This window comes from Ischnura elegans, chromosome 13, assembly GCF_921293095.1.
Source record: "Ischnura elegans chromosome 13, ioIscEleg1.1, whole genome shotgun sequence".
Lineage (NCBI taxonomy): Eukaryota > Metazoa > Arthropoda > Insecta > Odonata > Coenagrionidae > Ischnura > Ischnura elegans.
This window is the reverse complement of record NC_060258.1, coordinates 6716105-6743877: the sequence shown is the minus strand read 5'-3', so window position 1 is coordinate 6743877 and position 27773 is coordinate 6716105. Positions and strand designations below refer to the sequence as shown.

At 36.1% G+C, this 27773-nt stretch overlaps 1 protein-coding gene across 5 annotated transcripts; it reads left to right on the top strand.

Moving 5' to 3' along the window:
- LOC124170274 lies at positions 1 to 24358 on the top strand. 5 transcript variants are annotated; one of them, XM_046548986.1, is made up of 8 exons: positions 1 to 173; positions 271 to 350; positions 1481 to 1560; positions 5274 to 5353; positions 6824 to 7055; positions 8361 to 8440; positions 19869 to 21329; positions 22132 to 24358. In XM_046548986.1, exons 7-8 carry the CDS (start codon positions 20010 to 20012, stop codon positions 22135 to 22137), a joined length of 1326 nt encoding a protein of 441 aa, XP_046404942.1. In that variant the 5' UTR covers positions 1 to 173; positions 271 to 350; positions 1481 to 1560; positions 5274 to 5353; positions 6824 to 7055; positions 8361 to 8440; positions 19869 to 20009; the 3' UTR covers positions 22138 to 24358. The 5 variants fall into 5 exon arrangements, with proteins under 5 accessions (XP_046404942.1, XP_046404938.1, XP_046404937.1 ...); XM_046548982.1 differs by lacking the exon at positions 22132 to 24358 and having other exon boundaries at positions 6824 to 6904; positions 19869 to 22125; XM_046548981.1 differs by lacking the exon at positions 22132 to 24358 and having other exon boundaries at positions 19869 to 22125.
- Positions 24359 to 27773: the final 3415 nt, after the last annotated feature.

Sequence of the window (27773 nt, the reverse complement as noted above, 5' to 3'; positions counted from 1 at the left end):
TATAAGGCACTAAAGATTAGATAAGCCCGCTGTCTGTGGGTATAAAGGCCTCTTCCTGAGCCAAAGGACGAGCATATCTCGTTCGTGTTGCATCTGGGAACTGTTCAGCCATCTTGTTGTTCAAATCCTGTTATCTTAGAAGCATTTGTCCATCGTTTTGGATTAAGATTTCTGTAAGTTTAAAAATGGCATTGAAAGAAGAGGTTTGCTTCATGAGAGTGAAGTAGTTTTCTCAAGTCAGTAACACAAGTAATTTATTTTACGTTTCAGGATTGCCTTCTCTGCATTGGGAGTAGGAGAGCCGAGGAAGGAGCGAATACCGATAACTAACGGGTTACCATTTATATTGGGTAAGTAAATGCAAACGCATTTAATCTAAACATTTTTTCAAATTATGCATAAAAGCGTGATAGCCTTTTTTATGTATTATAATGCCTTTAAAGTACAAGATTAAATCTAATTCAATCGATCAACAGAGATTGAAGGTAATTTTTGATAAGAATGTTGACCAAATGTTTCACGTGTTTTATGCATAGAAATTTTTTCGCCACCGTCTATTACGTACTTTTTCGAAGGCTCTTAGAATTAATGCGATATTTTGAAATCTATTTAAACGAAATCTTCATTTTTTATCCATGGGGCAAAAAGTAATTGGAACGTTAATTTGTAAAAATAGCTTGTGGGCGGTCTGGACCATCTTACTCAGGGACCTTCATTAGTCAATTATTTTTTACTTTTGTGTCAGATGGAGTTTCGATTTATACAGGCAATATCGACAAATAAGTACCTATTTTAAATTTTTTTACCACCGTTTATGTTTTTTCACTACTAAATGCAGTTATTTAATAAAAATTTCTTTGGTTTTTATTTACATCGTTGACCTAATGAAGATGCGTTTGCAGTTCTTGGGCATTTGTTCGCTTCACTGTTTGATTGTGAGCACAACGCCTATGAGCTTTCGTATCTGGATTGACCGTGGGGATAGAATCTAGCCAGTGTTTGTTCAGCTTAGAATCCATTACATTCTTCTTCATCTCGTGATCCCATCTCTCAATAATCTCGCAAAAAAATGCAATCTATCAAAATATAAGTAGTAAAAGGTGATAAATGTCCATCTTATCCATTAAGTTCAGTCGAGGGGATCGTAATTACTTTCGTCCAAGCGATGCTCGGCAGTGTCGTGAATTGGCAATCCCTACACTTCAATTTTTAATGAGGCACTATAGATTAGATAAGCTCATTCTCTGTGGGTGTAAATGCCTCTTCCAAACCCTTAGGATGAGTAGATCTCGAGCGGGTAGCATGTGACACATAGATACGCCATTTTTTCTTCAACTCCTGTTATCTTTAAGTATTTGTCCATCATTTGGGATTGAGATTTCTATAAATTTAGAAAAGGTATTGAATGAAGAGGTTTGCTTCATAGGAGTACAATAATTTTCCCATTTCAGTGACAGAAGTAATTAATTTTACGTTTCAGGATTGCTTTCTCTGCATTGGGAATAGGAGAGCCGAGGAAGGAGCGAATATCGGTTTCAACCAGATTGCCTAACCTATTGGGTAAGTACATGCAAACACATTTAAAACACATCACGTAGTCCTATCGCAAAATAATATGTACAAAATAGCTTTGTAACTACCTCGATCAGAGGCATTAGTCAGTTCTTATGAACTGATTGTTTACTGCTTTTCTTTATAATGAATGGTACTCTTTGAATAATGGAGGGAGACCACCCGGCTGGAAGCACGAATAGCCTTTTCCAAATAAATATTCTTCGTTGACATTTGAAGCATTTGTCCCCTTCCGTTCGACAAATTTACCTCACATTTTAAGTACATTGACAGAACATATCTGTAGGCACGCGACTAGGTGGGGTCACATATTATGACAATAGGCAGAAGTGAATTTAATTTATAATATTATAATGTAAAAAACACTAAAGACAAATTTGTGCCTAAAAAGACCTGAATTAATTTTGTTGGGACAACTCTTCCTATGCACTTTCATTCTCAGCACAATGCTATAAAATATGAGTAAATTGATAACTGGCATTTAAATATTTGTACAGTCAAAGTGAGCTCCTACCAAGCGTGTATCGCCGCATCCAATGAAATACTGAAAGACAAATTTCATGAAAATCATTGAATATTAATGCTAAAATCCCCCTCTGAATTCTGAAATGGGTTTGATTTCTTTAATTAAAAGTACAACAGTTATCACTGGCGTTCTGGGAGATAATGTTCATTAAATTGTATGCAATTTGTAAATCTATTTCCCATATTGACTAAAAGTGAACACACATAGCTCAGTGCTTCAACTTGCGAAGGATATTTTTTCCATCGTTTCTCTAAAGCGGTCTTAGCGATAGATAAATGTTGGGAGTCCTTTCCTCCGAAGTGACAAAAACAGGTGAAGGCAGAGTCAATGTGAGGCGGAGATAATATATCCCAAATGGAGAGATTCTCGACCTCAATGCTTCTCCATTTATCTTTGGACGCTGAGTTTAGCCACGAGAGTTGAAATACTTGCAGGGAGATGAGAATTTTGAAGATGGGCCAGAATATCATTTTCAATGACTCCTTACGGTCCAAAAATGTTATCAAAACTTTAAGTAATGTTTTTTGTTTGCTTTAGAGATACGTCCCATTAGCGTCTCAAATGTAATCAAGATTTGATAATGGATAGGTCCCTTTTATTCTCTTTTCATTATAACTCAGAACAAGAATTCTTCCCTCAGTCACTGCTTGGAGAAAAAAATACGGATTATCGTTTGGAGGAGTATATAATTACGACCATACGGGCTTGATATTTTTCGGTGCATTTCTAACTCGGCAATCGCGAGCGGTAATAATGCCTTTAATATATAGCATTTTTTCCAATGAACATTGATATGTAGTTAATCCGGCGTTAAGCTTACTTTAAGATTAATTAATAGCTTTTCTTTATGCCTGAACCTGAAGGACTCCAAAAGCTACCTCTAGATATTGAGACGCTAGGTATTGACCAATCGCTAGGAGCCACCCTACATTACGAATGTGTAAAAAATCCTTTAATTCAAAGAATCAAATGAGTCTTAACGTTGTACAGAAGTTCCATTAGAAAGAAAATCGCCGAAAAATATCTACTTAGACATGCGATTGCAGCTGATTGCAAGTCATTTATAGCAAATATGTGGAATTAGCCACATATTTGGACATTTGTTACCCCTATCAATGATGACAATCAAATGACATTTTGTCGGAGTTATGTCGGGAATTTCGTTCGGGGGCATCTAAAACCGGGAGAAATTATTTTTTGTGATTGGGTACTAAGAGAAGGTTTTAAACTAATTTTAATATTTTTTATTATTGAAAAACACTTCATATTTTTAAATAAATCTTTTTTAAATTAATGACTTTTCAATGTATCGTTTTCTTTTATTGAGGCGTGTTATGAAGTTCTCATTTTTAGGGAGGGGGGGTCCGGACCCCCCGGACCTCTCCTCTCGCCATGCCACTGCCTTGGAGACCCCCTTTCACAAGATTCAATCTTTCAGAAATGCGTCGCTGCTCTGCTTATCTCCATCGTGTTTATCGCTTATCTTATTTGTATTCTCCTGCTGTCCACCTCTTATCTCCCACTCCAACCTCTTTCGATCTTTTTTGGAAATTCACATTCGCCTTCTCTAGACAGAATTCTGTGTGCGTGCCCACTTACCTCTACCTCCCAAAGCACGTGAAAAGAAATTAAAATGGATCACAGTTGAGTTGAGTAACATTGAGTCATTTGGTGATAACGAAAAAAAATTTTTTAATTTCTTAACGATCGTGTCTTCGGTCACGTACGCATTCGTGAAGTATCAAGTTTTGAAATATCCAGAAAAGTAGTTTTTATTGGAACAGGAGTCATTTTCCCTTTTGTTATTTTCACCTATCACAGATGTCATGGCTATATTATTTTTAGAATGGATTTTAAGTATTTATTGTTCGACTTATCTCTGATTATTCAGACACAATTTAATATTTTCTTTGAAAGAAACAATTCTATCTGCAAATGGCAATGAATTTCGAAGAAAAATATTCGCTTAAACTAAATATAAAGTTGCATTTTAACGAAAAAAGAAAAAAAATTGCTCAATAATAAATGCGAAAAACATTTGAACATATTGAACAAGATAAGAATTTCAAAATTCACCTGCGTTCTTTCTCACACTTACAATAAAAGGCAAAACTGTTCCCTTTACATTTGCTTGCATATTTTTGTCCCCATTTCAATGCTCTCTGTTTAGCAATCACTTCCGCTGAAGGGGTGGAAAAGTTTCATTTTGTACTGTGCGCGGTATACCACAGGGGCGAATTTTAGACATCGTCGTCAATATCAGAGACTGTCTTAGAGAAATGATGATGCTATCTCGCCAGCTCGGTGCGTTGTTTCAGAAAAATTTGACCGTGTGAATTCAGAAAAATTTCTCTGCGTGAAGGCGGCGGTAAGCCGGCGATTTCGAATTGGCGTTTATTTTTAGGAAGCTTAGGTATACAATTATGCAGAAGTGGCTAATTTTATTAATCACGATTATTTGAAGGTTTAATTTTAGATATTTCGTATCTTTTCTAAACATAAACATATCGAGTAAGAAAATAAAACTAAAAGGTCGTAATATTGCATTGGGAAGTGCCATCACTTTAAACGCAGACAAAGTTACAACACGAATGCATTTTTCTGCGACGGCGCAGCGAGCTAGCGAAATTACGTCACCAACTTTCAAAGACGGATTTCAATTTTTCAGTTGCCAAGCCGCGACTTCTATGGAGTAATTGGGAAGCTCTGATTCCTTCATCTCCATCTCGTGATCCCATGTATAATTAAAAATCTCGCAAAACATCACAACCAATCCGAAGAAAAACGTTAAATGTGATATCTATCCTTCTTATCCATTATGTTCAGTCATGAGAATCGCTATTATTTTTGCCCAAGAGCTGACTGCCACCATCGTTCATTGGCAATCCCTTTACCTCCATTTTTATAAGGCACTAAAGATTAGATAAGCCCGCTGTCTGTGGGTATAAAGGCCTCTTCCTGAGCCAAAGGACGATCATATCTCGTTCGTGTGGCGTCTGGGGAACTGATCCCCCATCTTGTGGTTCAAATCCTGTTATCTTGGAAGTATTTTTCCGTCGTTTTGGATTAAGATTTCTGTAAGTTTAAATGAAAGCATTGAAAGAAGAGGTTTGCTTCATGAGAGTGAAATAATTTTCTCGTGTAAGTAAAAGCAGTAATTTATTTTACGTTTCAGGATTGCCTTTCCTACATTGGAAATAGGAGAGCCGAGGAAGGATTAAATATCGATATCTAACGGGTTGCCTTTTCTATTGGGTAAGTAATTGCAAACGAATTTAAGCTACGCTGTTTTTCGAATTATGCATAATAGCGTGATTGCCTTTTTTATATAAGAATGCCTTTAAAGTACAAGATTAAATATTAAACAATCGACCAACATCGTTTGAACGCAAGTTATTATAGGAATGGTTAGCAAATGTTCCTTGTGTTATATCAATAGAAAGCTTTTCGCCACCATGTACTACATACTTGTTTGAAGGTTTATAGACTTAATGCGATATTCCAAAATTCTTTTTAAACGAAATATTCATTTTTATATTTAAGGAGAAATAATCTTAGCGCAACAAAAGTGCGTAAAATATAGCTTGTGGGAGCTGAAAACCATCTTTCTCAGAGGCCATCTTTAGTCAGTTCTCAAGACCTGATTATTTTTGACTTATTTTTCAGATTTTGCTTCGATTTAAACAGGCTTTCTCAATTATGGCATGCGGTCTGAGGATTTGCTGCGTTTTTTTTAATTGTGAATACTTTCAAAATTACTATTTTAAATGTAAAAAATCATTACTATCTTCATATTTTCGAGTAATAAGGACATGAAAACTGAAAAATAAACTTTTATTATTACTTACTAGAGGACCCGGTAGACTTCACATCACCTTGATTTATCAAGCTATGTAAACAAAAATCAATTGCTATTCGTTCGTCTCGCGAACATCCAAAAACGGCTAAAGTGACCTTCTTCTCTCAACCACTTTACGGATTAACTTCTTTTTATGTCATAAATAACTAAATCAACAATTAAGTACCTACCAACTATTTTTTTTATAGTACCGTTTATGGGTTATCACTATTATTGCAGTTATTTAATGATACTTGCTTACGTTTTGATTTGAGTCGTTGATCTGATGAAGATGCGTTTGCAGTTCTTTGGCAATAGTTTGCTTCACTGTTTGATTGTGAGCACAACGCCTATCAGCATTCGTAATTGGATTGACCGTGGGGGTCAATGTTATCCAGTGTGTTTAGCTTAGAATCCATTTCCCTTCATCTTGTGATATTATATCTCAATTACCTCGCAAAAAATACAAAACAATGCAAAGATAAATAGTAAAAAAAGATATCTGCCGTTTTTCTCCATTATGTTCAGTTGAGAGGATCGTTATAATTTTTACCCAGAAGATCAGTAACAGAGTCAAAAATTGGTTTTCTCTAAACTTCCATGTTTTATACCTCACAAAAGATTAGATAAGTCCATTCTCCTGTGGGTGTAGAGGCCTCACCCTACGCCATGGCGAGCCATAGTAAGAGAAGATCTCGATCGAGTTGTGTAGGTATAGGGAAACGTTCCGTCATTTTTTCTTCACCTTTTTTATCTGAGATGTATATTTCCATCAATTTGTATTGACATTTATGTAAGTTTGAAAAGGCGTTAAAGAAAGATTTACTACATACGAGTATTACAATTTTTCCATGTGAGTGACATAAGTTATTTATTTTACGTTTCAGGATTGCCTTCTTCACATTGGAAATAGGATAGCCGAGGAAGGATCGAATACAAATTTCAACTACATTTGCCTAACCTATTGGGTTAGAATTTGCAAACGCATTCCATATAAGTTTTCTTGGAATAATGGATAATAGCGTGATTGCCATTTTTGTATAAGAATGCCTTTCAAGTAAAAGATTAAATGTAATACAATCGACCAACAGAGTTTGAACGTAATTTATGATAAGAATGGTTAGCAAATATTTCTTGTATAATATATCCATAGAAAGTTTTTTGCCACCGTGTATTACATACTACTTCTTAAGTTTACAGACTTAATGCGATATCCCGAAACTCTATTTAAACGAAATATTCATTTTTATATTCATAGAGAAATAGTCTTATTGCAACGTTAGTGCGGAAAAGTAGCTTGTGGGCACTCATCTTAATCACAGGCCATCAGTCAATTCTTATGAGCTGATTATTTTTGGCTTTTGTTTCAAATGCATTTTTGACCCATACAGGCCTTCGAAATTTAATTCATGTAAATTTGGCATGCGGTCTGAGAGACCGTTGCGTTTTTCAATCGTGAATACTTTCAAAATTTCTATTTTTTATTTCAATAATCATCGCATTTTTCATTTTTTTGAGTAATAAGGATATGGGATTGTTAAAAATTAACTTATTTAGTATTTACTAGAGGATATAATAATCTTCAAATCACCTTCATTTATCAAGCTTTATATAGAAAAATCAATTGTCCTTCGTTCGTCTCGCCAATATCCGAAAACGGCCAAAACAACCCACTTCTCTCAACCACGGCACGGATTATCTTATCATTATGTTAGTAATAACTATGTCAACACATAGGTACTTATCAACAATGTTTTTGGTCGGTATTTTTAATAGGTCATCACCATTAAATTCGGTTATTTAATAAATATTGCTTATGTTTGGATAAAATCGTTGCTCTGATAAAGAAGCATTTGCATTTCTTGAGCAAATAGTTCGCGTCACTATTTGATTGTGAGCACAACGCTTGTCAGCTTTCTTATCTGGATTACCCGAGGGGTAGAGGCTAGCCTGTGTACAACTTAGAATCCATTACCTTTATCTTCATCTCGTGATCCCATATCTCAGTAATTTCGCAAAAAATCGCAACCAACCCGAAATAAAAAACGTTAAGAAGATCCTTCTTACTTATTATATTCTGTCGAGAAAATTGCCATTATTTTCGCCCAAGTGGTGACTAGCAATATCGTAAATTGGAAATCCCTACTCTTCAATTTTTTATAAGGCACTATAGATTAGATATGCCCGTTCTCTGTGGGCGTAAAGGCCACTTCCTAAGTCATCAGATGAACAGAACTCGCGCGAGTTACATCTTACGAATTGATCCGCCATATTTTCTTCAACTCTTGTTATCTGAGAAGTATTTGCCCATCATATTGGATTGCAATTTCTCTTAGTTCAAAAAGGCATTAAATAAAGGCTTGCCTCGTACGAGTAAAATATTTTTCCCTAGTCAGTAACAGAAGTATTTATTTTACGTTTCAGGATTGCCTTCTCTGCATTGGGAATAAGAGATCCGAGGAAGGAGCTAATTTTTATTCCGAGCAGTTTGCCTAACCTATTGAGTAAGTAATTGTAAACGCATTTAATCTACGCTTTTCTTTGAATTATTCATGGCTGTAAGATTGCCTTACTATAAATAAGCATGCCATTTAAGGGCAAGATTTTATCTAATACATTCGACCAACAGAGTTTGAACGTAATGTATGGTAAAAATGCAGAGTAAATATTTCTCTCGTACTTATTTCATAGCTGGAAAACACTATTACGAAAATCTACTTCAAATGAAATCAGCTAATTCCACGAGACGTAGTCCTATCGCAACATAATATGTACCTTATAGCTATTTAACTACCTCAATCAGAGGCTGGCATTAGCCAGTTCTTATGAACTGATTATTTTTTACTTTTTTTTAAATGGTGTAAAATCTATAATACACTCTCATCTCACTACCGAGAATACCTAAAATTTCATTTTTCAAACAACAAGTGATTAAATACATGTTTCAGAAAGACCATATGTTGCTATAAAAGTGGGGAAAATGTTCAAGTTACGGTCTCACTGATTCTTGATGCATAAAAATTATTTAAATATTATGCAAATATTGCCAGAGAAAAGGGGCAAGGAAATTAGAATAAAGAAAACCACGTCATGAAAAGGCTTTAGTCTCCATTTTACTGTATTTTTTGAGATGTAGACACAACTTAATTTTCCTAACATCGAAAACAAAACAGTACCAACTGAAATAATAGCCGTAGTTAATAGTTTAAAATTCAATAACGTAGAAAATCTTTGCTGGTGTGTGCGTGAACAACTGAAATTATTCAAGATCGGCAACATATAGGTAATATTTATGAGTTTTAATTTATGGCCTGATAACGCGATGAATACAATATGTATATTAAAAGTTCCTTACGGCATTTTTATATTATTCTACGTCGCTATTCGTGTGAAATTGTGTTTTTTCTTCCGACCGTTGTTTCGCCATCAGTTCATTAAAGTGAATGATTTTCAAATTATTGACATTTAGTGTTATTTCTACTCATATTATAGAAGTGCCAAGAATGGAAAAATTATTTTTATTCATAAATCCATTAATGAATATTCTGAATTGATAGAATAATCTACGGAAGGACTGAAAGTTTGGCATCCATTTCGTCATTACTCTGGATTTTTGTCGGCCTGGCCGTAAGAAACCCATAATAACCGTACTTGATAATCGCCTTCAATATTTCTTCCTTTCATCTTATCTCGATGGTTTGTGCTAGCTGGGATGCAATTAGCACAATCCAAAAAACCCAGGAAATAATACGCTGAGTTTGAAAGTTAAAGATACAATCTTCAGTGAGCTACTCTTCAAGGTGAGGTGATAGGAGTATAATTCTGAAAGTGGATAAGACTATTTAGAAATCTCCATTACCATGGGGTTAGGTCCAAAGAAAGCTACATTCGCTCTCGAGGAAAGTGCTCTGGAGCACCGGACGACAGGCAAAACGTTCGCTACGAGAATTTCTTTCCGAAGCGGTCAAGTGCGAAGTCAAAATGGCGGAATGAACAAGGTCAGGCTAGCTGGATTAGGAGACGGAGGAGATTGTTTCAATTGTGACTAGAGGCGATCAAGGCCATTGAATATCAATGGTTGTGGTCGAATATAATTAAAATAAACTTTATTTGGAAGATCGTGGTTCCATAAAGTAAAACAAGAAACTTAGGACTACATTTCTCACACCTACCCCCATACCTCTTCCTCTATAAACTCATTACCTTACTAAAGAGAAAAGTGGGTGTTCTACGGTTTAATAACTTGTTATATTTCATTTATTATGACTAGCGACTATTATAAAACTTTAATACATCTATTTACTTTCTTTCTCTTTTCCTTTAAATTTTAATTTGTGGCATGAGTTCATATGTCTAAATATGTTCTTACAATCGTTTCTACTGCTGCGTGTCCCTTTAAATAATTTTTTGTGGCCTTCTGTGCGTAAAGGATGCTTCCAGAGGCATTTGAGTCTATTTTGTAGGAGACAGGAGAATGTCTATGGAGTGATAGTGCTTGCTATATATTCATTTAAATCACAGTTAAATTAATATCCTACCTGTGAATGCCATTGTCTTCTTATAATTAGAATTATGATCAACATATGACAATTATTGTACCAAAATATTCTCTTAATTATTAATGATATTTTACAATTGATAATCAAACCAACAAAAACTCAAAGAAAACCATATTATAAATCTTGTCTTTTTTTAATAATCAGGGGGAAACGTGCACCTGTACTCCTCCCCAAAATCTGGATATGTAGGGGAGACTGGGGCACAGTGGGACAATTGATTTATTTAAACAATTTACTCGGTCAAAGGGCAAATGCATTAAAATTAAGGAAGTCATATCATGAGGAATAATGCACAAAAATCTATTTCTTAATCTTATGTAGCTTCGCGTAAATGTTACAAAATATGTTTTTTGCTATAATTTTCGTAACTTTCATGTTATGAATATTTATCCAATTCTCTTAATTATAGCAAGTTTCATAAGGAATGACGTGGTGAATACATTATTTACAGACTTTGTAATATTTTTCTAGACATATTTTACGAAAGTAACATGTTTAAAATTTTTGCTGAAAAATACAAGACTTCATAGGACATGCGGGGCACAGTGGGACAGCTGAAATTGGGGCACAGTGGGACAACTTGGATTGGGGCACAGTGGGAAAACTCAAATTGGGGCACAGTTGGACGCCGAATTATAGCCCAGGAGCTTCGTACTATCAATATCTGTTACCTAAACGCACTCAAATTTCATATCATGCTTACTTTATAATGTTTTGGCTCCATATTGATGCTTTAGGATTTGAAGCAGCTCATTTCAGTTTAACTGTGAGGACAAAACTAAAGAATGGCAACAACAATGAACATAAGAAAAGTAATGCCGAAGTAAATAATTAGTGTGAACCCCGATCGTATGCGACAATTTGTCTACATTTCCTGAATCCCAAATCTGTTATATAGATGTGCTCTTTGTACGGAACAGTCCAGTCTTGGCCAGAAGCGAGCTTGAGGTAGTGAGAAGAGAGAGTCTCATGAACATTAGTTGCTGCCACATTTCTCCTTTCTACAAGCCAGCTCAGGGAACATTCAGTGATTTGCGTGAAAGGAAGAATAACAGGCAATAAAACTTTATTTTTAAAGAGAATTTTGAGGCAAGATTGTTTATTACGTATTATCTATTTAATTCAAATCATTTATAAATTTAATTTTTGAGATTCATAGCTTATAAAATAAATTACCACCATAGTAAACTGTGACTTAAAACTGCAGCACGACTGCACCACAGACTGTCTCCTCTGCACACGAAAAAATTAGCATATGAGTTAGCTCAGAGAAATAGAAATAAATACCCGCCATTCTGTGATCAGAAAGACATCGCTGATGTTGGTTTATTTTACGTTTTTTGAAGTGGAATCCTTCGATTAGCCTTCGAAAACCAGAAGCAACCTCACTGGCCAGAGACGTGGGCTTCTATTGGCAACAGGAATCAAAGTAGCTGACATCTGGTGGCCAATTTCAGAAACGAGACAGAGATGATCGGCCGGATTATTTACTAATGCCACAGCCTAGCGGTGAGCGAAACGCGTGTGTTTTCAGCAATTTTGTGAATCAAATACTGATGTATATCTCAGTTTTTAATAATGGACGAAGTAATTTTCTCCACATCTGACGTTTTGGAGTTCAATGGAGACTTAAAGAGGTCGTTGAGGGCTACGAAGTGGAATACTGTAATCTGTCGTGGTTGAAGCACTGATGGAGTATATGGTTCTTATAATGGTCTTTTTCATACAAACAAGCGCTATTAATGGCATGTCACACGAGATACATACTTTTCATAAGAAAATTGGCGCTTCTTTTTCCGTTTTCGTGTATAATGTTTGACGATTTTATCAACTATCTATTACAATAGATATAACCCTGTAAACATAAATAGCTGCTGAGGCGCTGCAGCAGCGCTACACCGTAGCGCTGCAGACGGTGCCCACGCGCTGCTGACGCGCGACAGCAACCTTCAAATTTCCGTTGTTTGAATGCCACACGCGCTGCTAGGGCGCCACTGTAGCGCTGCAGAACAGCTGCGGCAGCGTAACGGAGGAGCATCACAAGCGCTGCAACAACCGTCTTGCAGCGCTGTAGAAATGCATTAACAACGCTACACCATCGGTGCCCGAATTTCGCTTTAATTGCGTACTAGTCAAGCTTATCCTTGCCAATTACTACCCGGTGGCCTATCCCCAAAACAATTCCATCATTCATGTGCAGGTCTGAATTATCATCGCTGCTATGCTCGTAGATATGTCTACTTGTCCGGGCACTAGTCAGCCTGGCAGGTGAATGAAGAAATAGCTATTGGGCATACGCTATGAAAGAGTACTGAAATAAATTATTAGGTCATGATTGAATTACGCAGTTCAATCAATACCTAATAATTTATTTCAGTACTCCTTCATAACTTACGCCCAATAGCTATTTCTTCATTCACCTGCCAGGCTGACTAGTGCCCGGACAAGTAGACATATCTACGAGCATTGCAGCGATGATAATTTAGACCTGCACATGAATGATGGAATTGCTTTTGGGGATTTGCACTGAAAGCATACCATCAATGAAAAGGTCCGGAATAACCTGCATAACTATGGCCACAGGGTAGTAAACCAAAACGAAATTACCTTGACAAGAAGTTTGGCACACAGGGTAGAATTCTATTACGGTCATAACCTAGAAAGTAAAATTTCCATAGACTTTCACTATAGGCTTACCATCAGTACTTCACTCAACCAAAACAGCATTAGTTCTCAAATCTCGAATCAAAAAAAGAATGCAAAATTAAGAACTGGTAACCACTCCATACAAAGCGTACAACAATCCTCAGAATAACTAAGCATACCTTAAACACAGATACTTACTCACCATTCGCTATATAGTATTATCCTTACAGCAGTATGAGTTTATGGTAGAAGAATAAAATCGCAAAAATTCAAAATATGCTTAAAAAAATTTATTTTCAGGGCATCTTTTAATTTGCATCCCAAAAAGTTACAGAACAAAGAGACAGTATGCAAGGCCAGATTTAAAAAGCAATTAATGGCAGTGGAAGTTTCTTTGCCCTCTCCTCAGAATATAAATTTGAAAATTAGAGAATAAACAAAATTCATGTTAAGTAATTAATGCATGATATGTCAGCAGAAGCAATGCAACGAAAAATCATCAAAAGCAAAGGCAACAAACATATTACTCAATATAGAATGAGAATGCACCACAATTCCTAGTTACAGAACAAAATGACAATACCCAAGGGCACAATTGCATGGCATATAATAGCAGTGGAAGTTTTTATGCTCTTTCTTCAAAATACAAAACTGAAAATTAGAGAATAAACAGTGGTCGTTTAAAGTAATTATGCTAGACACATCAGATGAGGCAAGAGCAATTCAATGAAAAATAAAAGCATATATTCATAATAATGCAACAGTATACACAATCGCTGTCAAAAACGGATCTCCTTGTCCTGGTGCAATTTCTGGTACCACTCTCCTATTTTTTAATTTATTTTACCAAAACCAACATGAACCAGCGTAGGCTTCTTATCAGCATCTGAGGAAATACCAAAGAACACACATAAAGCATCTACTGATACAAAAGACGCAATCAATGGGAGATCAATAGTAAAAGGAGGGAAGGAATAAATGACAAGAGTAAAAACTATACCAAGAATAGCTTTGTAATAATTATAATATTTATCATGATGAATCATAAGCACGCAAGAGGATTCCCACATGCACACCACACGGTCACAACAATGTTACACACGCCAGAAAATTACACTCTCTCATTTATATAAAGGCTAAACTTGCCAAAAACTCATGAAGGCAATCTACCCTAAAGCTTGAACTTGCAAAAACATTGTCAATATTTTCTAATTTGTTCTCATAAGGTTCAGTGAACACACTCTTGAAGTAGGAATTCAATATATTGGCTTTCACGAAACTGCAGTTTGCTAATACTTATGTTTGCTAATACTTGTCTATCATCGTATTTTAGCGATCAAACGGAATATATTTTACATTGCTCGTACTTCCCTAACACCAGACCAAAATGCTTTTGAGGTATCCCGTTACTCCTCTACCAGTTTTTTCATTATAAAATTCATCAATGCATTCCTGAAGGCGTACTTAAGCTTTAAGCAACTTATATTTTTTAATTAGTAACACGAGATAATTACTGGATAAATCAGTACTGACATCTTCCATTTCAGCAGGGCATTCTCTCTGTCGCTTTAATGATTTTTTCACTCCCGCGTCAGCCCGTCTCGTTAGACAATCTTTTTAGTATTTTACTAAAAAGGTTGGCTAACTAAAAACTTTTAAGCTGTGAACTTTTCCTGTGACATGCGTTACAAACTTCCTATTTCACTATTAATGGAAACCTATATGATCATTATTTTAATGCTAATTTCCAATGGTTCCAAACATAACTACGACCACGTATGTAAACAAAAACACTCACTCTTAAAATGTGTTTATATTCACCATGAAAGAATGCCAATTCTACCTAATTTCAAGGAGAATTGAATTTAAAGTAACTAAAATTATACATTTTAAAAGAAGATGATAAATTCTTACCTAATAAGAATCCTCAAGGACGATCAACAGTTCCACAACGTTGGCCGCCATAGCCTCAGAAAACTTCCCAAGCACCCTGGTAAACAATCGCGTATCGCGTAGCGGAGGATTGTTGCACAAACTCGCATTTGCAGCGTTCCAGCAGCGTGCTGCAGGCATGCTTTGCGCAAGCGCTGTTAATGCGCTGCAATTGCATGTTTCGCCAGCGTGCTGCGAAAGAGCGCTGCACAAGCGCTGTTACCGCGCTTCATTGAAACGGAAACGAACTTGCAGCTGTGAAACCCCTGTGCAGCGCTGCTGCAGCTATTTGTGTTTACAGGGAATTTTAAAATCATCAAACAATATGATAGGCTACTATAGGTTACTAACATAAGCCATCCGTCCTCAATAATCTATTATTCTTAAGGGAATTCGACGTCGGTGTGGTCGTGAGAGGAATTCCCCTTGCATTGGCGTTTTTACTGCTATGTGGAGTCACTCGACTGTCACCGGCTAGCGAAGATCGATGGGGAAGTGTCGAGTCGGGTCTAGCGAGGGTCTCCGTGCCTCGGCCCCGGTCGGCGAGATCGAATTTGGCCATTTGGGCAAAGCGACTCGAGAAATCCTTTAACTGAACGAAGGACGCAGGCCTTAGGAACGTCGGGGATTCGCCCCGCATCGTTTTCGGAAGAGCAGAGCCTAGCTATTGAATGAGAAAGAGACAGATGTTTTAAGGACCGACCCGGTTTTGACGGGCCCCCGGGCGGGAGATGTCCCGCCGATCGGTGGAGGGATCGGCCGGGAAAAAGTTTGTGCGAGTTTCGGAAAAATTACATGTCTCAAGCCGACCAACTCGGCGATTGGTGGGTAGTCACCTGGGAATATTCATATAATTCTCAGTCGTCGCGTTTCGAATTTTTTCCCCAACCTTAACTTTCTTGGCTTATTGGATAGCTGAAAATTCATTGAAAGTTATTGCAAGTTTGATCAACCTCCCTTCCGTCTGGATCTCCTCCTCTGACACCTCCATACTTACGCAAACAAGTTTTAAGTATGCATTAAATGGTTCATTGACGTTGTCATGCCTTTATATGTTTTTCTATGACCCATTCTAATTTTTTTCTCAAATAAGCTAGCTAACTCTTGCTCATTCTCAGGACGTGCTCCCACTTCCTTCTCAAATTAGGGGTGTTGCGGAATCTATGTAGAGAGAGAGCTTTTGTCTTACACTGGTTGGTGCAATTATAAACGCCGCACATTTTGTTGCTCATGAACTTCTCCTTCTATGTTTTTCATCATAATGCCTTTGATATTTGGCTAAACGGTATAGTGCTGGCTGTCTATCGTTTCACACGAACTAACGTACTAAAGCATCCGATCATCTCTATTCGGCCATGACACCTAATTTAGTGCTGCCACCTGGATTTCCTTCCAGATGCGAATAGCACGGTTGTGAGTGCATTTTTTCCGATCTATCAGCTCTTTATGTCAACACGCATTTTCCGCTGGAGGTGTAATCAAGATGAAAGTGGTTCCACTACCGCTCAACTCCAGGGAAAAGGGATAGCCCTCAAAGGTGAAAACAAGTAGGTGAAGTTACCTCCTCTGAAAGAGGCTCCTCGATGTCATTGTGCTATATTAGAAAGGTTCAGGTTAATACAATTCCTCCATTTCTTGTGTTGTCTAGAGTGAAATTCCTCCAAAAAATACTATTTAAGTGTCCCATAGGATCAGTAGGTGCCGCATGTCCTTCTGAATGGATGGCTATCAATTTATTTTTACTGGTTTTAAAATATTTCATCGATCACGCAGAATTTTTTAAAGAAAACTCTGCATTGCTAGTTTTACATAACCATGAATCGTATATTTCTACCGATGCTATTGATTTATTAAAAATGAATGGGTGGTACTTTTTACTTCGTCACCTTACTGCAATCAATTAGATAACTGTGTGTTTGGCCCTTTGAAAAAAATATTGAAATGACCGCAAATGGCCTATAAACCACCCAGGAGAGAGAATAACTATTTGCAACTTGGTTGAATACAGCACATAAAAAAGCATTTACATCTAATAATACATATTATTTGTACGTTCGGTTCAACCGGGATATGCCCTGTTACCCCAAGTATTTTTAATGACAAAGACCTTGCCCAAGAAACTGTAAAAGATCAGTTTGTTGGACCTTTAGAATTTCACTTAGAAACCGAGTAAAATCTCGAAAGCCCAGGACAACCCGGGTTGAAACTTCGTTTTAGAGAGCTTAGTTGTCACTCCCGGAGGAATAACGTCCAAAATCTAGCAGGCTAATATCTAAACATGCTAGACAAAAGAAAAGATAGGAGATACCTACGGACACACCAGTTAAAAAGAGACTGGAAAATATCATCAATAATAAATAAAATAATATCATCAAAGGAAAGGGAGAAAAAACAGCCTGGTCATAAGAAAATTTTGAAAAATGTGCGATAAAATGTCAAGAAAATTTAAGATTTTCACATTAAAGGACCAAAAAAAAAGGATTGGAAATGGAACATATAGCTACAGTTTTAGAATAAAGTGACTAAATTTACCAACAAGGACATTTAGCAGAACTTCAGCCATTAGCGTAATTAAATTTTGATGAAAAATATTGCATGCAGTGATTTAAAGTTTATAATTACATGACTTAATATTTTTTATCAGCACATGTATCTTGAATAAAAATTTCTGGATTAAAATGTTCGCTTGCATGTTTGTTTCACCTATTAATGTTAACTAATTCATTTGTACCCTCAATTAATTTAAACTTAGTATTTTATTGAGTAATGCAAGCCTGTCCCTCTCTGCCCCGTGCACTGTCCCACTCTGCCCCAACCTGGGGCAGAGTGGGACACTTTTCAACTAAGAAGAAACTTGAGTATTTCAACTATTTTAAGTTAGTTGCATTACTTGCAAATTTTTTTATAAGTTGAGGAATATACTCTTTAAGCAATGGCACCAAAATTTTCCATTTTTCAATAATTCTATGGGAAATAATAATGAAACGCTAAAACTGTCCCACTGTGCCCCAGTCTCCCCTACTCTCATTGTCTGAGCATTGTGCAACTAAGGAAATTTCATTCTTTAATAGGAAAGAGAATGTTTTTATTTTTATAATTTTCAAGTAAAAGTATTCAACGTTTAATGAATTAAAGATAGTAAATTTTTGCTCCAGTATAATATATACAATATTAGGCCGCCTCTAAAATATGTATAGGCTTCTGTTTTACTGAAGAGTCACGGGGAGATAACAAGTGAACGGGAGGAGTATTTAAAAAAGACAAGCAGGGGTGGTGTGGGATGATTGGGGCAAATCAGCTGGGACTCAAGATCTTATCTTTTATCTCCTTACCCGGGGTGCCCTGCCTTGGAATATTTAGGAAATCCTTTGCTAAGAAATGGATTTTGACAGGGTTCTGCTTCTCAATAACTGGATATATGTTTGAAAAATAACAATTTCGTAAGATAAATTTCTGTGAAAGGTGGGAATATCACAGCTTACAAAATTTAATAATGTTGTAGGGCTGTTTTTCTTCAACTTCCGATGTGTTATGAACAGAAGACGAAGTGATTAATTAGAAATTTTTCCTTTGCTAAACATTGAGCACACTTGTGGTGTCCTTTCTACATAATTCGCCTCGGTGATTGAGGAATTGGTTGTGCCTGCGGACACGATTTGCTATGCCTTCTTCATGGTATGTTTTCGCTAATGACTTCCATTAATTTTGGCTTTGTCCTGAATCTCTTCGCCCTTTTGAAAATGCTTCCGTCCTAGCCATGTATTCACTTCAGCGTAACGTTGGAATGATGGATGGATGGAGATAAGAGGATCACCAATTATGCATGACAGATAAAATCTTTTAAAAGGAGCTATTGTCCATTTTCAACATATTTCAAGGTTACGCAGTCGATTCGGTAGTCCCATGGTTAAGTAAAGTAACATAATGTAAGTGATGGAGTGTACGGGGAAGACAATTTAGAGCAAAGACTTGCATTTCTTAGAGGAGATAAGGAAGTGAGGAGGAAAACCTGGTGTAAGCATGCTTTCAATGAATGGCTCCAAGGAGAATAAGACTGCGCTTCATTTGACGAAAGAAACATTAAACTTAAAGTGCCCTCCAGAAAGTAACAAAGCAAATATTTATAATTTTTTGATGTATTTCCACCCATGCCGGCATTTGCTATTAAGTTGCTACTCAGGAACATTTTTTCTATTTTAATACAAGAGGGCAGCACTTTTCCACAACAATTCAATGCGTATGACCCGTTTCGGCTAACAGAGTCATCATCTGGTACAAGAATTGTTCATTTAATACTGTGGAAAAGTGTTATCATCTCTAATTTAAATATTTCGAGCTTCCACCATGTAGCACCTGCATCTGTCGATTTTCATCTATTGGTCTTATTTCTTTTTTCTGTTTTTTTTCAGCAGCCTTTTTTCCCATCTTATCATGTTACATCATGGATTTTCGAGCATATAATCTCTATTTTGATTCAAACCTCACTTCCCACATTATTATCGGATCCGTAACAAACGATCGGTACTCCTGCTTGGTAGAAAACTGTCCCGACATTTTTAGCGTAGCTATATCTATTTTGGTCTCCAGCGGAATTGTTATTTCCTCATATAAGCGATGGTTGTGAGTGATTGAATTTCAAAAATGCCTTTACAGAGCATTTTACTTTTTAATTTTCGTTGCATAGTAAGCGAGATATTTTTTCTCTAGTCACGCTTATGCTTTAGTTGCAATGTTTCCACTCTGCTATCGACATCTTTTAAGGTAATAATTTCATATTGGTTCTTTTTCTTTGCAGTCACTATTTCATCCTTTCGTAGCAACACTGAGATCGTGTCACTCATAGCTGACCAACGCCACCACGACTTGTTCCCATTGGAAATTCCCTGTATTCTGAATCCAACATACTCTTAAATAATTATTTCATTCTTTCGAAATAATGGCAAGCAACTTTTCTGCTAGCGGTGCAGAGCAATTTGTTGAGGAGAGGCTTCTTGCTGGATTATTAACTGGCTCATTGCTACAGCATAAAGAGCAGCTTGACATGTTAGAATATGTGGATGTACGGCACGCGCGGCAAAGAACACTCTTGCATGTTGGTGTGGGACTTGGAAAAACTGACTGGGTGGAGGAGTTATTAGCAAGAGGAGCCAACACAGACATTACAGATGACAGTCAACAGAATGCATTGTCTTCGGCTGAGGAGATGGTGCAGAAGTACCCTGATGATGTAGAACGCTCAAATGTGCTGCAGTTAGTGACATTGGTTCACAGGAGAGACCAAGTTATTTTGCGTCGTCTGGAAGCATCTGCGAGTAGAAGCGCTGATCATGTGACACCCGTGGCTAGCCCAGAATGTGATATTGCATCTCTCAGGTCCTCTGTGGACTCATTGAGGCGAGAGATGAAATCTCTTGTGCGACAGCTGAGCTCATCGCTGGAGGAACTGAAAGCGCAAGTGTGTGGACGTGACACACTGTTGCGTTGCCTGGAAGAGGCGGTGACATCAACAGCAGAGGATGTGATGTCAGTAAAGCTTGGACAGGGAAGGGAGGTGTATTTATGTCAACCTACATCCGATCCGGCCAGAGCAAGGCAGGAGTGTGTGGACGCCATGATGCGAAAGACTAGGATAGTGTATGGAAGTGGAGTTGATGAAATTTGTGCATTGTATGAGAGACTATATGATGAAGATGAATGTACTGCTTGTATTATTAAGTTTTTAAGTGGGGATGATCGGGTGAAAGTGATGGTGGACGTGGAATCTGATCACATTGGAAGGATGAAGGAGAAGGTGTTGGATTTGGATGGGACTCAGGAGGCTGGGAGTGATTGGTATTCATTTTGTGATTTTGAGAGCGAGACTGTATATTTGGGTGCAAAGGATTGTTCTGGTGATAGATGTGACGTACGTGCTTTTTTCGCTTGTGCCCTCTCCCAATTATGCCTGAAATTAGTTTTTGGCAATGAGTGTAGGCCATATAGCAAGGGAGATGTGGAACGAGAGCGTGAGTGGACGAGGGTTGTAGAGGAGTTGGAAGAGAGGGAGAAGAGGGGAGAGGGATTACATGGATGGATCATTAATGCATTGAATGGGATCACACTGAAGGCAAAGGTATGTTGGCTGGCTGCAGCTGTCCCTGAAATTATCACTTTGTATGGATCCACAGAAGGAAGATCTTATCTGCAGCAGAGAGCCCCCCTCCTCCTCTCTCTCTATTCTAACAATGTGATGGGAACACTTCTAGCTAGTGCAAAGGTGGGTCTTATGTCTATTTCTCAAGCTTTTTTCTTTACATCATGGTCTTCATTAAAACATTGAAATCATTATTTGAAGCTGTTTTAGCCAATTAGTCGGTAATAAAAGAATGTAAATGTAAACAACCTTTTGAATGGTTGAAACATTTGTTCGTAATTTAATTTTCCATGATTTCCAAAAAGTGGTCCACTCATTGATTTGGAATGTAGAGATGAAATGAAACTTCTGGTACATACGATGCAAAATCCTTAGTTGATCCTCTCATGTGTTCGATGAGTAGTTTGATTTAATGAGAGTGGGGATTTGTATATTAAAATATTTTAATGCAATTTGCGTTAGTCAAACATTCTACTTCTCGGTATTCCAAGATGCAGATTTCTTTTTATATGATAACATGAATAATGATAATATGAAGATCTTACATATCATTAATTTAAGAAAGTGACTTCAAAACTAACAAACTAATGTAATGGATAAATATCAAAGTTAAAGATAAAATTATGCAAGGAAATTGAAGAGTGCCCATATTCAAATCCATGATATATCAATCCAGTGATTCATACGTGAATTCCAAACAATAGTGAAAATCTTCAAATATTTTTCACTTATAAAATGAAAGATTCTACTAGAACATGGTTTTGTTAGAAGATATTTGATAATTGTTGCCTATAAATACTGCCATGCATTCTTGTAAATGGAGGTAATATTTTATCTCACCATGAATATTGACCTAATATTAACATTGCATTTTGTTTGTGATTGAACTACTTTTCATTCCATTAATTTATATTTTCTGTTTCAGAGATGAATTTGGCCTGATATACTTTGGAGATTGTGATTGAGCCAGTCCTGAAGATGAAAATTTTTTTTACATTCATTTATTTTCTTTAAGCCTCACAGTTTTTATTGGGTTAATTTAATTACTCATGTGTTTAGTGTAATCATTACAAATATCTTATGATTATACTCAGACATTTTTGTTGATTTCATGTTTTCGACATGGCAATTTTTTCAATCGGTAGGTGATCTCATTTTGAGATGCATGTTGTTTTAATCTTGTGGACACATAATTTAGTCAGTCTTTTCCTAGTCATGCCACTGGGATATTTGTAATTTTGATATATATATCACTTTGCATTTCATTTAGGATATAAGTAAATGGAAGGAATGTGCCATTTTGGCTTACCAATGTTATCCTACAATTTATCTGAAGGGCATTGTGCACATTAATCTTTTTGAAACATATGCAGCTCTTTCCAATTTTATAATCATATTTTGCCGGATGTACTCATGTTTGTAGAGCCCTTTGATAAACATTAGTTTATTTGGTTCATTGCTCTCACCTTGTTTGACCCATTCACTTGAGAGACATTTCCCTGTAGTTTGCAAATATAATGATGTAGGCATAACATTGTGTAGTAGGCATAACATTGTGTAGTAGGCATAACACTATATTCGTCAATGATTATTAATTTCAAAGATTCGCTGTATAATTTAAATGTGATGTAGAATATAAATTTACAATCTTGCCATACTTGACATACAAAGGTTAAGATGGGATTTTTTTCAATTTAAACAGTTAGAAGGCATTTAAGAAATGTCGTAATTAAGTTATTAGGTTCTTAAATTCATTTTCCTACGTGTTTGTGGCCTTAGTTCATTTAAATGCTATGTGTTCGGTTCTAACATTTTCCACGGTGTTAGAGAAGATCATTACCTTTATTCATGCACACATACATTTTCAGCACTCACATATCCTTTAAATAGTATTCAGTTGACTGAAAAAAGTAGGCATTTACTTATTTATTAGCAACAGTAAATGTCTCTTAATTCTTACTATTACAGGCTTGGTTTTCAAGGAGTAAAGTGAACATAATGGTTAAACATTTTACCTGTTCTCTGCATATGAAATGTAGCTATTTTTATGTTATGCCTTTCTGATGCTGTCATTCTTTGGAATTAATTGTGTTTGTAGGGCCTATTGTTTAAAATGACTGTTTATTCGTCAAATCTCTCACTAGATACTAGATTTGTGTTATTTATTATTTTTTAGGATTTACATTTTTCTGATTTTTTTTTATTTTCGGCATTAGTATTCCTTAATCATTCCTTTCTGTAATTTTGTGTTAAACAATATCAATCTTCACTCTGCAGTCTAGGGGTAACAGAAATGTGGTGCCAATGTTGTATGTTTTTTCCTAAAGAACATATATATATGTTGGTGGTATGTGCTTATGGTACATTTACTTTGTGCTCATAAAAATTGATTTTTGTAATATTTTTTCTGGATTGATAATAATTATACCTTTGGTACACCATGTGAGTTGTTACAGCCAGATAAACAATCTAGATTTTGCAACCTCTTTCTATTATATATGAGTAGAATATAATCATTTCATTATTCATCTGAAATATATTATTTAAATCTTATTTATCTTATTTGAGATATATTGCTGTAGTCTAATTATATCTGGATTGTTAAAAAATATTTTATAATCATGTCTGATGGTACACATTTTACATGTTTATTTATTTATGATTAATGCTTGTAATTGATGATATTCTAAAATAATGAAAGCATATCAAAGACAAAATCTGTGAATCTCTGAGTAATTCACTTTTGCATCTGTTGGCTTATCTCTGAAGATGAATGGCAAGATATCCTCACTAAAGGTATTGCCTGTTCTTATTTATTTTGCATTATTTTTCTTCACATTTATTTTTCTTTTTAAAAATGTTTGATACTATAAGGAACTATGTATTTATTTGTTCCAATAATGAATTCAATTATCATGCAGGTATAAATGTATGCATTTTTTTGTAATTAAATTATTTTTTTCGTGGTACCATACTATATTCTGTTACAATGCAATTCAAGGCCCATTTTGTGGAAAAGAATTTCATTGAATATGATATGATTACACAAGGAATTTTTTTAATTTGTGCAGCAAACGGTTGTTAAGCATTATCCAATATTGCATATCATGCTCCATTTAGATTGAATAAATTTGCTATGGCTAAAAGTGTCAGTGATTTCTTTTGGTTTGAAATGAGTATCCCATATAGTACATCAAATTCTATTATGATTTTTTCTAACAAAGTGCAGAAGGACTTCCTGATGTTCCTTTCCTATATGCCATTATGATTTTTAGTGCTTTGCTCCTCATTCCACTCCATCCTTAAAATTTGTATTCCAATCGCTAATCAAAGCTAGTAACTATTCTATTTTTCAATTTTGTATTCATAAGATTTAAATCTATTTTAAGAGAAAAATGAAAATTATCAAGTTCAACACACAATTATTGTTTAAATGGTATTTATTCTTATCTGAGGATGGTTTAACTAAACCTCAATGGCTGCTTGTAAACCACATGATACAGGGTCTTGATGGTATACATAACATTGTTGTGAAAGCACATGTAAATCTGATATGGGCAGACGACTGGTCTTGTGAATTTATTTTTAAATGTTGCTATGTACCTGGGAGAAATGGTGAATGGCAGGTGCCCCCCTCAGAAGCAAAAATCATTTAAGTAACATCAGTGCTGAATTAAAAACGATAGTAGGTATTCAACAAGTTCCTATAAACCCGCGAAAAATGATATGTATTAGTGTAAGATATGTAACTAAAGTAAAACTATTTTTTCATGGAATTAATTTCTTAAATGAATAAAGCACTTATAATTTTCTTAAAATGCCACAACTCGGCTTGCTCCCCCTAGACCCTAACTTCCACCCCCCTAGTTTTATCCTGGGTACGCCCTTGCCTTTTATAGTGGTTTTCTATTAGCATTAGTAAGATATGCACTGAAAATGCTCAAGCATTACCCCGCTCTCCCCTACCTTGGTGAGTTTATCACAGAAATGAAAATACAGTTCTACTTTCATCTACAGTGTTCATCTAAAACTACACGCTCCCGGAAGGAGTTTATCGTGAGGAAATTTTATACCTTAAAATTTTGTTTTCAATATTCGTAATTGCTCTTTTTTGCATTGCACAATTTGCACCAAAGCCAAGAAATGATCCTAGGAGCAATAGTGTCTGGATATGTCAACCTCCAGATGCCATCCTATTCGTAACAATATATTTTCCGTGGGGAGCACCTGTAATGAGATTTCAATACCCATTCACTAAGAGAGATTTACAGAAAACAAATATGTTGCAATTCAGAGAACATATATTTCGTGCATCTCAGATTGTACTTAATGTCTTCAACATGATTTTAAGAAAAGAAAAATAATTCCCATTTTCATCATTCTATGTCATTTCTTCATAAAGCTAGGCAATTGAAAATATGCTTATAAAGGTGCATTTTGTCATTCTAGGGAAAACATTGTTTTAAATGTTTATAATCTGGGCAATAATTAGATTGAATACATCGTAAATATAGCCCATTCTATAGGCATGTATATATGGTCTATTTATACCGTGAAACATTAATTGCTATACAGTAATGTTATAGAATGTTGAAACTTTCCTGTCAGAGATCAATTTGTCATTACTTTAAGGAAATATTATTCAAGATAAATAATTGTTTAAGAATTATATAAGCTCCATTTGTATAGAAATCAGGAAATAGTGCAAATTTCAACATTTTTTCAAAATAATGGAATTTGATGCAAGAACAAAAATAATCTTACTATGCAATATTATAACAGGTAATAGTAATGACATTTTCTAATTTGTGAAGTGTTATTGCATCTTGATGATATATGAAGAATGAAAGGCGACCAATTTTGCATAAAAAAGAGGGGCGAATTCTAAAAATGTCTTCCTTAATGCGATTTGGCCGGCCAGCACCAAACAAAAGGTGTCGCCGCTTTGACTTTTTATTTTCCTGTGCGCCAGACTGCGCGGCGATATAACGGTATTTGTGTGTTGCATATACGGCAGGATGAAAATACATAATATCGAGCAGGATGCAAATACATAATAATAGACAATTTGAAATGTTCTTCGATGAGGTAAGTAACGTAAAAATCAGTCTCCTACCTAACTTTGAGGAAGGTGGTAATACGCCACCGAAAATTTAGTACTTGCTGTGAGTGTTTTTATCTTTTTTGAGTGTCTTCTGTGATTCAGCCCAACCTAGGGTTTTTTTACATAATATAGCAATATACCGTATTTTCCGGCGTATAAGACGACTGGGCGTATAAGACGACCCCCAACTTTTTTGTTAAAATATATAATTCGTGCTATACTCTCCGTATAAGACTACCCCTTTTCCAACGCACACTACCGGTAAATAAAAAACATCAGATTTGATTTCAATATAGAAATTTTTAATTAATATGCTTATGACATCATGGCATAACATGATAGCATGAAAACGGTCACTAATAAACATAAGTCAGTTCCTCATAAAACATATAAAACTAAAACAGTGCAAGTGGGTTAAACTTTTCCTAAAGCAGTCTGATACAAGGAAGTTAACAAACGATAGAGAGAGCTCGCAAGTCACTGCGAGTCAGCAACGCAGTTTCCATTTAAAAACCTTTAAAATCCTCCTGTTCGTCATTTGATATCATCAGTACATCAATAACGTCTTGTTCTACATTTGTAAGGCAATCATCATATGGATCAAATTCCGTATCAGATGGTGTGGTCTCAGCTTCGACTTCCTCTTCATTTTGCCACAAGTAGTCGTCCTCCATACCATCTAACGAATTTGATATGCCACACTTTTTGAAAGACTTGATTACTGTTTTTGCATCAATGTCATTCCAGGCTTTTATAACAAATTTGCACAAAACATCCAACTGTGGAGCACGCATGTTTCCTCCTTTTGTGAATGACTTCTCACCGCTAACCATCCACTCATTCCACTGTTCTCGAATGCGATCTTTAAACGGCTTGTTTAGGCACACATCCAGTGGCTGTACCAATGATGTCAATCCTGCAGGAATAACTGCTGAATCTGTATTTAGTCTCGCAAGCCTTTCCTTGGTGCTGGGAGTTAAATGAGCCCTGAACATATCCCACACCAGTAGGCTACGTTTTTTAATAAGTCCACCTGGTCGCCTGCTCCATACGTTATCAAGCCATAGCTTTACCCCTTCTGGTCTTTACCCTAACTGTCCTCTGCTGATTGTGTTGAAGTGCCTCCGACCGTTGGTTTAATTGTCTTGCTTGGTTCTCCCTTGGCCTCCTTTTAACATGGAAGTTCACAAAGCCTGGTATATTAGATCTCAGCACTGGGTTAGGGTTAGGGTTCTGCAAATGTGTGAAGTGTTTGTTCAGTGCGGCCACCCCTCCTCCTTGCTGCCACATTCCCGGCGTATAAGACGACCCCGACTTTTTAAAAAAGATTTTAGGTGCTAGAAAGTCGTCTTATACGCCGGAAAATACGGTAAATATTTAAATCCTCTCTGATAATGTTAATGTCGAGCTAGCTTGTTGGGGAAAAAGTTCGCCAGTCTTCGAAAACCAAGGATTTCAACAGA